At 38.3% G+C, this 14,724-nt stretch overlaps 1 protein-coding gene across 1 annotated transcript in view; it reads left to right on the forward strand.

Moving 5' to 3' along the window:
- The window catches only part of LOC135471568 (EF-hand calcium-binding domain-containing protein 7-like), a 30,611-nt gene that overhangs the window by 7,887 nt on the left and 8,000 nt on the right, over positions 1-14,724 (forward strand). The window contains exons 8-13 of the mRNA XM_064750848.1: positions 5,350-5,456; positions 6,472-6,607; positions 8,215-8,324; positions 11,276-11,433; positions 13,017-13,150; positions 13,373-13,521. Coding sequence (XP_064606918.1) covers positions 5,350-5,456; positions 6,472-6,607; positions 8,215-8,324; positions 11,276-11,433; positions 13,017-13,150; positions 13,373-13,521 — 794 coding nt within the window. The remainder of the gene's footprint in view (positions 1-5,349; positions 5,457-6,471; positions 6,608-8,214; positions 8,325-11,275; positions 11,434-13,016; positions 13,151-13,372; positions 13,522-14,724) is intronic.

Raw genomic sequence — 14,724 nt, forward strand, 5'->3', positions numbered from 1 at the left:
CCCTGTTAGGAGCATGTGTTATTTCAGATTTGAATATATAATTAGCAACAATTCTAGGGAGTTGTTTGTATGTTTACTTGTATGTGTGGATACGACTTTAGTGAGATTGGTTACAAATGTATAAAACAGACATTGACTTCCTCTCTGGCCATCTGTGGGAAGATCTTTGACCAAACTGCGGATGGTCTTGGGTTTCCTCCCACCATAATGCTCTCGGTCGTCGTTTAAGTGAAATTTTCTTGAGTACAGCGCGAAACACCAATGAAATAATTAAGCAGAATGTTTATGAAATTAAGACATTTCGTGGTCATCAGGTCAGCCATTTTGATTTCTTCCATACCTGAAGGCACCCCCCTGAGAAGTGTCAGTCAGGAATGGGGTCAAGGCAGAGACAAGTTGGATGAAGTGAATACTTTGGACACTTTATCTCTGCCCCCCTTAGGCAGACTTTCGTCTCTAGAGGAAAGGTGTAAGAGCAATGGCAGCTATGGTTAATGGTAACATGCACCAGACTGAATGCTTGTTTGTAACTGTGTGTGTCATTCAACAACCAGCTTCCTGCTAACATTTATGAATGTTTAACTGCGACAAACAGCTTTGTAAGTGGCTTTGTTTCATGCCCATCATATCAAACATTGTGTGGGGATGACTTAGCTAATTTTTTTATGAAATGATATTGAAATGTACTCTGCTGTCCTGCCTGGCAAGCTTGTGTATAAGAATTGGTATGAATTTTCTCATTAATGAGGTGATGTTTTTGGGATGCAGTGAGACAGAACTCAGAAGCAGCCTGTGTACCTTTGACAAGTTAAAATGTTTAAGTCTAAGAAATACAACAATTTAGTTAATGGTAGTTAATTCCTATGCTACATCTGTATTTGACCTTATTTGTTTAATATTAAATAAATGTGCTGTTTGTGTCATTTGTAACAGACGATACAGAGTTACCTGTACCTGCCCCTCGGTCCAGCCTAACTCAACATGCTCAAGGCTCTAATGAGGCCACAGGCATGACAGGTACATTAACATGTACATTGTATACCTGGTACAATATTGCTGCTTACGCCCCCCTGATGTACCATCAATTCATCATCACTGACTGAGAACGGTTCGGCATATAACATGCAATCATTACCATTTGATGGCAATTTGACATCGTCATCTCGTCTCGTCTGCTGGTAGGCCTAGTTTGCAAGTATAGATTTGCAGAGAGCTAAATTCTGATACAGCTTTGTATACAGAGAGCCCTGTAGTTTTAAAAGGGATATTTGAAATGACACATTACATGCGGGAAGGTACTGGAAAGTCTAGTTTAATCTCCACAGAGATTTCTCCCAAATTCCCGTTTATCAAAAAATAATGATAACAAAACAATCAACCTGTTATGAAGTGCATGTTTTAAAATTTTTATGATTAAAATTAAGGAAAGCATGACTCGGTGAAGTGTGAGCTTGTTCATTACATTCTCGAACTGTCAATATAATCCCCTAATTACCCCTGATGCTCTCCCACGGTGCCCAGTCAGTTAGAACCACAACCAAAACAATCAATCCTGGGATACACTTTCCGAGTCCCGGGGCGAAACGTTTGGTCATTACCAAAATATGATCAACATGGGTACACGGAGTGATTTGTCCGTCAGTGCTATAACCCCATTACCGAACTTTATCTTCCCGGCTTTCAGAGCTTTATAGAATTTTTTACATATTTTTTTGTGATAAATGTCAGGTATCATTTTTCCTATGTGTATATATATAGTGGCAGACTTTATGTTCACTTTTATTCTGTAGGTTGCATGGCATGATGGTTACCCAGAATTTTGTTTTTTCACAAAAGCAGGTTGACTACAACAGGCAGCGAAATTTGGCGCGAACGAAACCGTCGGTCGCGCAACGGTTACGTGCGGTTCAATTTGGCTAACCGGAAAATCGGTTAGGCCAACTGTCCAACGAGAACGTCCTTAGAGTCAGTGTGCATTAGGTAACTACAGATAAACTGGACTGAACAGCTTTCATAATCACAACGCGGCCAGTATGCGGTCAGCCACAGCCAGCTGCCTGTGCTGGTCACATGGAAATGTAATCATTCATATATGCTTTACAGGCTTTGAGATAATACTCAAATTATTTATTTTGACTTATCTTTTCACATATAAGCCTGTATAACGGAATTTCACGTAAAAATGTGCCACAGGAGTCAAGTACCAACCAGGCAACACACAACGTTGAAACACCGTGTGAGTGTAAAATTTCTCTTTCTTTTGTTCACCAACCTTACGGTATGAGCTGCTAGATATAGAAAAGAAAAACAAACATAACATTGAGCTGAATACTTTTATTAATGATCCAGAATGATGCCTGAAACATAAACCACGTAAACAATTAGCGTAACCGATCGGGTTGATAAACATACGTGGCGTAACCGAATGATCGGTTAGGCGAGGCGGAAAAGACGTAACCGATTTCTGGGTTTCGCCGGCAGGCCAAATTTCGCTGCCTGCTACAAATAAATGTATCTACTCTGGAAGGTAGCAAGAACAGGAAATCGTGTATAATTTCACAGAAAGAAAGTTGTTTAGTTCATAAAAATTGTGATCGCTATAAATCATACAAAATTTCTTGTGTGCTATTTTTTTTTTCTTCATAGCACAGTGAGTGATTCATACACTCTTGTTGTATGGGTTGATGAAAAATTTCCACAACAGTTTACAATGTGATGAGGTAAAATCGGAAAATATGGCAAAAATTAAAGAAAATCGGGTATAGACACCTAAATAGCTTATTTTCAAATGTAGTTTTCTGACAAAGGTCAAATTTAAAGTTGATTAAAGCTGTCCTCCTGTACCAAAGTGATCAGTATCAAATTTGGATTTAATATAGTCGGGTAAAGCGTGACAAAAGACTGGTGTCGAAACTTTCAGGTTCCATAAAATTTCATGAATAACAGGTTGAACGTTGTAATACCTGTAATTTTACATAAGTTCATGAATAACAGGTTGAACATTGTAATACCTGTAATTTGACATAAGTTCATGAATAACAGGTTGAATATTGTAATACCTGTAATTTGAAATTTGCTTGTTCACTAAGTGTACAGCCAACCCCACACAATCATTTGTCTAGGTTTGTCTTAAAGTCCAAGATTTTATGTGTCACCGACTTTAAAATGTTCCTGTTGGCGCTAACCATTGCTTTTTGTTGTGCTGTGAGTATTAACCTACGTATATAAAGCATGACCTGTATGAAATATTGCTGTGAACTAATTTTGGAAGCCATATTGGAACAGCAATCATACTAATATTGCTTGCCCATGTTAATGAAGGGGTTGCACCCTTACCCTCACAAAACAATAGCCAATCAGCCATATTGGTGTCCTATTGACATTGACTGGTATGGCTACAGTACTTCAGTATGGCTGCCAGAAGTAGGTTATGCAACCCCTCTATACAGCTCCAGTATGGCTAACATTATGCAAATCTATGGACAGGTGTTTAATATTGGCATGATGTGTGCACTTACTAAACTTGATCGCTGTGAGTTCAAGTCCAGGTTGTGCTGGCTTCCTCTCTGGCCGTAAGTGGGAAAGGCTTGCAGCAACCTGCTGATGGTCTTGGATTTCTTCCGGGCTCTGCCCGTTTTCCTCCCACCATAATGCTGCCCGCCGTCGTATAAGTGATATATTCTTGAGTAAAGCTTAAAAACACCAATCAAATAAATCAATAAAAAAAAACTAAGCTTGAAACTGAGATATATACATATTTTATGTACTTTACATGTATATTAACATGATGAAATACAAATCAAATGGACAGACAGATTCGTGTTGATTTGTGTACTTTGATATTGTTAACACTAACATGGGAACAATGCAGTATTGCAGTGGTTATATTAGCGACATCAGACTGTTGTGTATATTTGTCAGTTGTGTTTGTTATAATGTTATTACATGGGGTTTTGGCCAACATATTTATGGTTTATTTGGCATGTTATCTATGTCATAAGTTTCCATTTGTATTTCATATCAGCAGTGTGCCTTGTCTTAATTGCAAATCTGGGGATACTTACATGTGTACATGTTACACATGAATGTAATAGTGCATATGGTGGAAAGTAAATATTACAAGTAATTATGGTAAATGTAATAGGCCTACCATGCTGTACATGTACCTCAGTAAAGATTACAAGTAAATAAGGTAAATGTAATAGGCCTACCGTGCTCTACATGTACCTCAGTAAAGATTACAAGTAAATATGGTAAATGTAATAGGCCTATCATGCTGTACATGTACATCAGTAAAGATTACAAGTAAATAAGGTAAATGTAATAGGCCTACCATGCTGTAAATATGGTAAATGTAATAGGCCTACCATGCTGTACATGTACATCAGTAAATATTACAAGTAAATAAGGTAAATGTAATAGGCCTACCATGCTGTACATGTACATCAGTAAAGATTACAAGTAAATAAGGTAAATGTAATAGGCCTACCACGCTGTACATGTACATCGGTGTGCATAAATATTTAGAGACCTACCTGTAAAGGTAAAAGTGCACCTGACCAAATAAGTGTGTATACATGTATGTTCAGTGTGATTATTCACATATTTGAGGATATTTTTGACACTGACAGACTTCAAGATATCATACATCTCATATGTGCCACATTGGTTGTGGGGAATTATCCTAATTTGTGTCAGCGAATTAATTTCCTTTTCAACAAGCTGATTTTATTTCTGTATCATTTCTTTTTATCACTTTGTTAAAATTGTGCATGATTTTTAAATAAAGAAGCAGTTTTCATTTGAACTCAAAACTTTGGTTGCATGCATAAACTTTGACTATAATTTTAACCTTTAAATATTAAACTTGCTTCCAATTTTAAATGAACTTTGCATCTTCATTATAACCTGCAAATGTCTACATTACTCTCTCCGACCATGGACACATGTTGTAATGAAAATATGTACCCTAAATGACCTGAAATTTCGCCCTCAAAAGTGCATTTTTAGAGGCAAATAAGTGTCACAATATATTATTTTGGGGCATAAAACTTTTTCAGTTTTCCAGTAGATCACCCCATGTTCCAAGCAAACTTCAAAACACTTTTTTCTAAAATCTTTAGAACTGTCAGAGTGTGAAAAAATGGACAAGCTTGTCATGGATGAAATTTAAGGTCATTTAGGGTGTTTTATAAACTGACTATATAGTCAGTTTATAGTAGAGAGACATATCCATGCATGCATACGTTGTACAGTAACTTATAGGCCTGTCATCTGTATTTGAACACACGGGAAAGTTTCGCCTCTTAGTTATATGTCATGCTATTAGACTTCACTTGTCACTTTCAGATGACTTGACTCCCCCTAAACCTGCAGCTCGTAAACGAGGGGATGACAGACTTCGCTCACCTGTGGCCAGCAGAAAAGTGAGACTCTCTGAGCCACGTAATCTCAAGGTACATGTACCTCTATACTGTATGACTAGAGTGAAGTGAGTGAGGGTTGTGATCAGTGCAGGTGCCTGTGGGTTTTTTAGCTAGAGGAGATTGGGTCGTGGTAGAGGGAATTTCAATCATAGGACACACAAGATGCGGGTTCAAATCCAGCCTTAGACAGAAAATTTGTTCTCACTGCTCATGGGGCTTGGTACCTGACATTAAATTAAAGCGGTCAAGGATCCTTCAGTGGTTGTTTGTGCAGTCCGACACACCAGAACGGCTCGTGGGACTTGGTACCTGACAATAAAATAAAGCGGTCAAGGATCCTTCAGTGGTTGTTTGTGCAGTCCGACACACCAGTGTGGTGTGTATTACATGCTGGAAAGTTTGTTAGTACTTTGTCAAAGGTTGGTGGTTTACTGGGCGCTCCGGTTTCCCCATCCAGATAACTTATATCTCCCACCGTATAGGAGAAAATTCTTGAGTATGGCACGTAATAAACAACAATCAAATAAATAAGTTTTCTTATTTTCTTCAAAAATTTTATCAGTTTTAACCGATCAGTCACAAATTATTGCTACACTGTATAACCTGGGAACACACCTAGCTCTTCTGACTTTTTGTCATCTAGACAGGCATACATAGCTGGGGTACAAGTGACATTTGTGGCACGACATGTCATTTCCAGTGTCTCTATCTGAATATGGCATTTTCTGTGACATTGTGAGAATTTCACATTAAATGTTGATTTACAGGGTTACCAGACACATCAGAATAATGGCTGTTTATTGTTTAGATCTGTTTCCACCCTTTATCTGAAATACTTAATGTGTAACTTAAGATTTATATGTCTGTCTGTTGTTATCTTGGCAGCATTTTCTGACCTGCAATGGTTAAGGCAGAAATAGGGTTAATTTAGGAGAATTAATAAAGTTGCTTTATGTATTAAAAGGTATAATTCCAGGACATTTTACAGGCTGTACAATGTTAGACTATCTGTGAACTTTTTGTGATATATGTATGTCTGTTTCAGGATTGGATGCACATGTTCAGGAAAGGTTGTTTCTTCTTGGAGGATGATGCCAGTATTGTCAGTCACCAATATATGCTTCATCTGCCCAGTGATTCCAGTGTCTGGTTCACCATCCAGCCTTACAAAGTGGGATCAGGTGCGTCCAATTACATCTACTATATATATATATATATATATATATATATATATTTACTGCTTAAGTCTTCGTATGACCATCAAACTTTATGGGTGACTATGAATATAAACCAGGCTTTCTTGCGTTCTTACGATAGTTTCTGTTAACACGTATTTGGCTGCGTTCTTACGATAGTATCTGGGAACACGTAATTGGCTGCGTTCTTACGATAGTTTCTGGTAACATGTAATTGGCTGCGTTCTTACGATAGTATCTGGTAACATGTAATTGGCTAATGGGGATTTCCAGAGAAGCTGTTACTAGACACCCGCAGCAAATGAAGTCTGCATCATTTCGATGAGTTTGCTGTGGAATGCTGGACGATTGCAAAACTGTACTTGTCATCAATTTATTCATTTATAGTGACAAACCTCTAAAAGCCTGGTTGGGTGTAGCTGTGTAGGGCTGTGATTACTTGTACTATCACAGCCCTCTCCTGATCCAAGCTTACCTCGAACACCTCTGTACCTCCTGTGCTGGCTTATATACACTACTGCTGGCACCAGATAATGTGTCTGTGCGTACTCATAGTCCTGTCAGCTATTGAATCCATACAGGTGTCCCCATGTGGCATCCTAATAGTAAATTCTCACACGCTTGAAACTGATGGGAACTGGATAAGTTTGAACTCTACCATGTTTGAATGCATACACGTCACAGCCCATACAAGGGAGATAACTACTAACACTACTGGCAATAAGCATATTTTGTACATCTGCTTTAAACTTTTCTTTAAGTGTTTGAGAAATCTTTTTAGTGGTCAGTGTTGATGATGGATTCCCTCTAGGTCATTACTGGTGAGACTGTTTCTAAACATTTAGCCCATAGGTGTCATAAGGTCAAACTAGTTTAGTAGTTGTCTGCTGTAGTGGTAGTGATAATTGTAAACATGATTCCCTCACTGTGAGGATTATGCATTCAAACTTGGCAGTTTTAGCTTGAATTGATCCAGTTTCCACCAGTTTCATTCTTGCAGGGGTGTCCAAGGTTAAGCTTATTGAACAAGACAGGGGTGTGATAGTATACGTAATCAAAGCCCTACACAGCTAGGTTGGTGACAGTGGTATATTTAACGTCTTTCACTCAAGATATCTGTCCGGTAGCCTACATCTAGTGGCAGATTGCAGTGCTATTCCCATGGGGTTTAACATTACCCGTACAGTTTTTCTTCCACCAATAAGCCTAGATGTTGTCATACAATTGAAGTCCTCTTGAGCACAGTGCAAAACACCCATTGAATATAAGTATTGAAAACCATGCATTCCATTTTAGAAAATTTGCTCAACATAACCTACTCCTTATCAGTGCAGTAATTTAATTTGCTACATAAAGGTGATGGTGATAAATCCCGGCTGTAGGAATTTGACATCATCAGACTTCTGTTCAGTTTATTAGCTCGTCATTATGACGTCACATTGAAGATGAACGATGTTACAGTAAAAGCTAACCCCTGCAATTGGTTTTTGTTGAAGAATGGTTTGAGGTCCTGCTTCACCTAGTGTCACCCTCAAAAGATTAGGTTAAAAACTGTGCCATTCTTTTATTAACCCACACTGTTCTGCCTACAGACTTGAGTGATGACGACACTCCAGTGGACACTGCCCTATACATCCTGAGGGACAAGGACACCAGTGGACACAGCCTGGTTACCTTCACAGAGCAGAGGGATCCAAAAGGGGTTAGTGCTCTGTCTAAAAATCTTATGTAAAAATGTTCTTGAAAAGGACCTGATAAACATATCTACATGTGTATATTTTAATTGATATACATTGTAGTCTGTCACCAATATTGGACAGAATTTAGTTGCATGTCCATGTCATTAATTTGTAAGTCAAGACATCTTCAACACATGGTGTCCAATGTAAACAAACTATATCAAAAAACATAAAGTTATCCAGAAAATAAAGCGGTACTGCAGTTCTTCAACCTTTTCGCATTTGCAAGGTGTTTATTCAAGCTTATTCTGAAGGCATTACTCTGTGTACACTGCTAAAATTTCACTTTTTGTGAAGCCCTGAAATTGACCAATCCAACCAATGTAGTTTTGTCTTCAAAATCAACTTAAAAGATGTGTATAAATGGTACTGATAGGTGCTCCTTCATATGCAAAAAGTTTGAGAAATTAGGGTAATAGCAGATGTCAGAGACCAGTCAGTTTTATTGTTTGCATTGTCGTTTTTTATATTTCTTCCCATGATTTTAAATGCATAAATTAATATGACAATCAATTTTGTACTCTAAAATCAGAAACTGCACTGATGTATTGTTTTTACACTTGTTTTTTTAAACTAATCTATACACAAACCTGTATACAAGGCTTCCGCTGGCGATCGAAACAGTCGCAAATTGCAAATAAAAATTTGGATTGACGATAATATCAGGGAAATGGCAAAAGTTTTTGGCGACAAAATTATTTACTCGAGAATATATATACTGGCTTTTGAGGAGTTGGAAATGGCCAGTGTGAAGACTCGCAATGCACATGGTCATGTGTTGTTCTCTTTTCAAATGGAAATAATGGGTTGTTGAACGTCATAACGGTTTCATATAAACCATGTGCGATTATTTTATTGTATTTTACTTTTTAAGAAGGCATCACATCCGTTTTTTTTTATTATTTTTTAAAAAAAGAAGCAGTAGGATTCTAAATGTCTTATGAGACCCCATGTGATAGAAAATGTCCAACTTAACTGACATATGAAAATGCGGCTTGAATTACTGTGCGTAGTCAACAGATTTTTAGCTGACTGCGTACTTGTATCGCAATTTGTGTAAACAGCAAGGAGCAAAAATGTCAAGCCAACATTGTTGTGAAGCATTGGCGCTCTACTTTGGAGGCTCTTGTCCGAAATTTAGTCCTGCTACAAAACAGTCTGCTTTAGATACGGTTGCAAGAGAGCAAGCTGATAAAAATAAACAGCGAATGGAGACGGTCATCACAGAGGAGAATATGTCGGAAGAACATGCGGGTGCCTCACTTGTTCAGTCGGTTGTCAACACTGGCGAGCAGACGGGAAAAGACGCGTGCTCTGGCAGCCGTGACAAACCGGACAATACGTCGGTCAGCTCTGGGCCTAGTGTGGAGAGAAAATTTCAACAAGATTAGCTGGTTGGGTGATAGTGGTTAAAAGATGATACCGCAAAAAGACAGATGTTTTGCACATGGTGCATCAGTGCCGGACACAACAATGCCTTCACAGATGGGTGTGCAATGGTAAATCTCAATCACTGAACACGAGAACACTGAAGGACAAAATGGACACAACAGTGCAGTGGAAACTCAGCATCAGAAACAATCCCTGGAGAAGGCCCAATGCAAAGCACAAACAAAAAGTGAAGCTGCCATTACAACCCAGTAACGTAACATCCACTGGCTGATAAAAAGTGAAGCTGCCATTACAACCCAGTTACGTAACATCCACTGGCTGATAAAAAGTGAAGCTGCCATTACAACCTAGTTACGTAACATCCACTGGCTGATAAAAAGTGAAGCTGCCATTACAACCCAGTTACATAACATCTACTGGCTGATAAAAAGTGAAGCTGCCTTTAACATCCACTGGCTGATAAAAAGTGAAGCTGCCATTACAACCCAGTTACGTAACATCCACTGGCTGATAAAAAGTGAAGCTGCCATTACAACCCAGTTACATAACATCTACTGGCTGATAAAAAGTGAAGCTGCCATTAACATCCGACTGATAAAAAGTGAAGCTGCCATTACAACCCAGTTACGTAACATCCACTGGCTGGTAAAAAGTGAAGCTGCCATTACAACCCAGTTACGTAACATCCACTGGCTGATAAAAAGTGAAGCTGCCATTACAACTCAGTTACGTAACATCTACTGGCTGATAAAAAATGACTGCCCTAATTCCGTGGTTTCTGCATTGAATGACCTTTGCAAGGACCAGGTGATATATACAATATATAAAACCAGCATGTAGAATTAAGGCAAACATGAAGACTTTTAAACTTAATTATTCCATGATTAGCAACATTAGTCATTATATAGAAGTAACTAATTGAAATATCCAATATCTTTCGGTCATTTTTAAAAGAAATTCTGGCTGTTTTCATTTCAGCTGTGATTTTCTCCTTGTGAAAGCAGACATTTTTATAACATTTTTGTATTGGACACCTACAGTGATACTGATGCAACAATTGACGGGCTCGTTACGTTGCCATCGAACACAAACAAATATTTCCAGATAGGTAGTGCTGCGTATTATGGTATTTCACTGGATTATTCATCTTAAAAGATAGCTAAATAAAGTTGCCTTTGTCGGCAGTTGCATGCAAATTGTTTGTTGTTTTTTATTTTGTTCTACTGAATCTGCCTATAGTATACATGTAATTCAGCTTAGAAAAAGTGCAGGTAAAACGGCTTCAGCTAAAAGTAAGGAAATATGGCTATAAAACATTTAAATTGGCTAAACTAGTGTTGCTTGAAAAAATGGTGTTGGCTACAAAATCTGTTCATTGGCTAAAGTGAGTGGCTACAAAAAAAATTGAGCCAGAGGAAGCCCTGTGTATCTGTACATACAAATTCAGCCAATCAGTGTTGATTTTTTATCACTTTAAGGTGTGTATTAACCTACATGGGTAACTTGTTTTTCTCCTCCACAGAAATATGGGGTGCGCTGTGACCTTGATGCTGGTTCATACATCCTGTGCCCCATGACCACTGGGTGCAGGCTGAGACCCCGTCGCTCTGAACCCAGGACCGAGGCTAAGCTCATGAAGACTGACAAAGATAACAAAGTCGTCCTGTCCAAAACCTTCAAGTAAGTACATAACCTTTTGTACCGCATTCTTAGTTTCAGGTATAGTTTAGCCGATTATTCTGCAAAGTGTATTCAATGATTCTTCGGGTAGCTGTAGTTATTATTTACATATTCATGCAAAATGTGAAATATCAAAACTCCAAAACTGCCAAGTAAATGTCATCTTAACTATTACATAAATGTGGAATGTCAGAAAGAAGATTGTTCTTTCTAAGGTCTTGAAGTAAGTAGCTATAGTTATTTATTAATATTTATGTGCTTTATTAGGGGCAAGGCTTTACTGTCCATTATCCCTTAAGTAAGTAGGTGATGTTATTGTTTATATAAATGGGGAGTATCACGAACAATATTGCCCTGTCTAAAACATGCAAGTATATGCACTTATGTGTATTTAATTTCATTGTTCATGTTGGTTTCCTCTCAGTTCGTACTTGGGAAGGTCATGTAGCACCCTGCGCGTGGCCGTGGGTCTCCCCTAGCACTGCCCAGTTCTCTCCCACCACAATGCTGGAAATATGCTAGAGTGCAACGTAAAACACTAATCAAATAAATAAATAAATTTTGTTGTTACATACCATTTCGAATGTGTCCGGTTTTCACATAGAGGTGAAATAGTATAGATCCTTGAAAGTAAGATATATATACTTAATGTCTTTGGAAGTTGTTGAAAAAGAGTTTATTTGGACTAAGTTCTTAAAAGTGCTTGTTTTTAATTAAATATCATACCGCATTTTGTTCAAATTATACCTGACAAACAATCTGTTAAAAGAGTAAGCAGTAAGATTTTACTTGAATAGTGCTGGAAAACAAATTATCTTAGATCCGTGGATGTCCCCCCAAAATATTTTCATTCCATGGATGGGCACCCTATTGAGTACTTGGATATATACGTAAAACTCTGGTCTTGAAAGTTTAAAGTTGCTTTGAAGACCGATTCTTCAGCTGCAATATACTACTGTAAATCTTCCATCTTTTCGATCTTAAAAGCACTTTTTTCAGTGGAATTTATGCATATAATTATTATGCAAATCACCCTGAAAATGATTTGTTGTTTGTGTCACTAAAGATGCAAGCCTCTTTAATACCAACAGCTGTCAGAGGTGGGACATCTTACGTCATGTCCGTGATGCTGGACATTCCTCTATAGCATCAACCGCGCTTCGTCATAATGGGAAGACAAAATACGTAACAGATTAAAATGCTGAACACTGCATGTTTTGCATCACGCAACAAAAGACATATGAGTGCTAATTCGCTCTAGCGCGACCTTTTGTGAAAGAAAAATCTGCTGGTACCCGATCTGTTGCCTACACCCTATAGTTCCCTCAGAATGTTTGAAAATATTGGTTGTACGGGCAGTTAAAAGTTTATAGAATTAGGATATAGGAACTACCTATGTTAATTGAATCTGAGGAAAAGGAAGAAAAATGAGCCCTTTCAGTGTTCTACTGTGAATCTAACAGAATAATTACGCAGTGTAAGTGAAATATTGCTTTCTAGAGTTGTCTCCCTTGAATGATACTGCTTTACATGGATGCATGGGCTAGCTTTCTGCTTTGTATATGTGAGATTTCTTGTGTCAGGAAAGCGCTAGAGGATATATTTGAGATCTCAGATCTTGACGGGAATGGCCTGCTGAGCAGGGAGGAGTTTAACCTGTTCAACTTGAGGACAAGCGGGGAGGAGGTGGCTGATGATGAATGGAATGTGGTTGAGGGTGAGTTTGGTTAAATTAAGACAGCTTTGTCTGTGTGCTTTCTGAAAAATAAAAAATATTTTTTTACCCTATATGAATTCCAGCAAATGTTTCACTTTCAGTATTATGAGTTCTTATACATTGTTGAAAAAGAAACGAATACCTTCTCATCTGTTCTAAACACAAATATACATTGATAAGGATTGAATAGTGGATTCAGTTGCCGATTTGTCCTGTTCACAGATAATGTGCCCATGAAGAATGGTCAAGTAACGAAGGCAGGCTTTATTCGTCTGAATGAGATGGAGGCTGAGGACAATGACGGGGACACGGAGGATTCCTGGATAACGCTTAATAACATGGGTTACAACAAATCCCTTATACTGGACGAGGTGAGTCATGTGAAGGGAGACCACTCTTAATGCTAAATGTTCGCAGCTTCTGTAGTGATAACGTTTCCATTTCCTTAACAGACTCAGATATATTTGTTTGATTGGTGTTGAATGTTTTACTCAAGAATATTTCACTTACATGACGGTGACCAGCATTATGATAGGAAGAAATCAGACAGAGCCCAAGGTATCCCCACGACCATTCGCAGATTTCTGGTAGACCTTCGCACATACAACAGGAGAGGAATGAATGTATGAATGATTATGGTTTAACGCCACATCGGCAGTATTTCAGCCATATCGTGGCGAGAGCAAGGTCGAAACAGGAGGCGGTTGTCAACAGGAGAGGAAGCCAGCACACTAAACCCCTGATAGATATGTGTATAAATGCTGGCAGTCTTACGTGGGTTTAGTCTGTCAGCAATGGATCTGGGTTTCCCCGTAGGGTCATCCCATCATGATGGTGCCCGCCACTATATAAGTGAGATAATCTTGAGTATGGTGTAAAACACCTATCAAATAAAAAAAAATTAATTTATCTGCCAATTGTGACATTACACAAAATAATTATGTAGCCCTGTTCAGTTCAGTGACAGTTCGATATTATATGCTTTATGCATTCCTGAATACTTTTTGTCTGTCATATTAGGGCTCTTTAAGGATACACAAAGCTTTGTTTTATGTTGTATGTTGTATGCTGACCGTTGTATGAAGCAGTATTTATAGTGCTGTCAATACTTGTTGTATCATGCCCTAAGAGTCGTATTTCACCTGGTGAAATGTCATATTGAACTTCCCTGCGCACACATGTTGCTTTTGTTCATCTGTGCAGTGATGAATTTTGCATCTCCTCTCAGCTACCTGTTCATCTGTGCAGTGATGAATTTTGCATCTCCTCTCAGCTAATTGTTCATCTGTGCAGTGATGAATTTTACATCTCGTCTCAGCTACTTGTTCATCTGTGCAGTGATGCATTTTGCATCTCCTCTGATCTACTTGTAGACTACTGCACAACAGGTAGAGATGATGACAGATTTTTTCATCCATGTTTAAAAATTTAGGCCACACTACAATCAATGTGATCAACAGTTATGGTGGAGTAGAGTCCTCAGTTGGGGGGAAAAATAGAGATGGCATGGACTACTTATGAATATTTACCGAACTGAGGACATTGACCATTACTTGTTTTTTGTTTTTTTCTGT

This window comes from Liolophura sinensis, chromosome 7 (assembly GCF_032854445.1).
Source record: "Liolophura sinensis isolate JHLJ2023 chromosome 7, CUHK_Ljap_v2, whole genome shotgun sequence".
Lineage (NCBI taxonomy): Eukaryota > Metazoa > Mollusca > Polyplacophora > Chitonida > Chitonidae > Liolophura > Liolophura sinensis.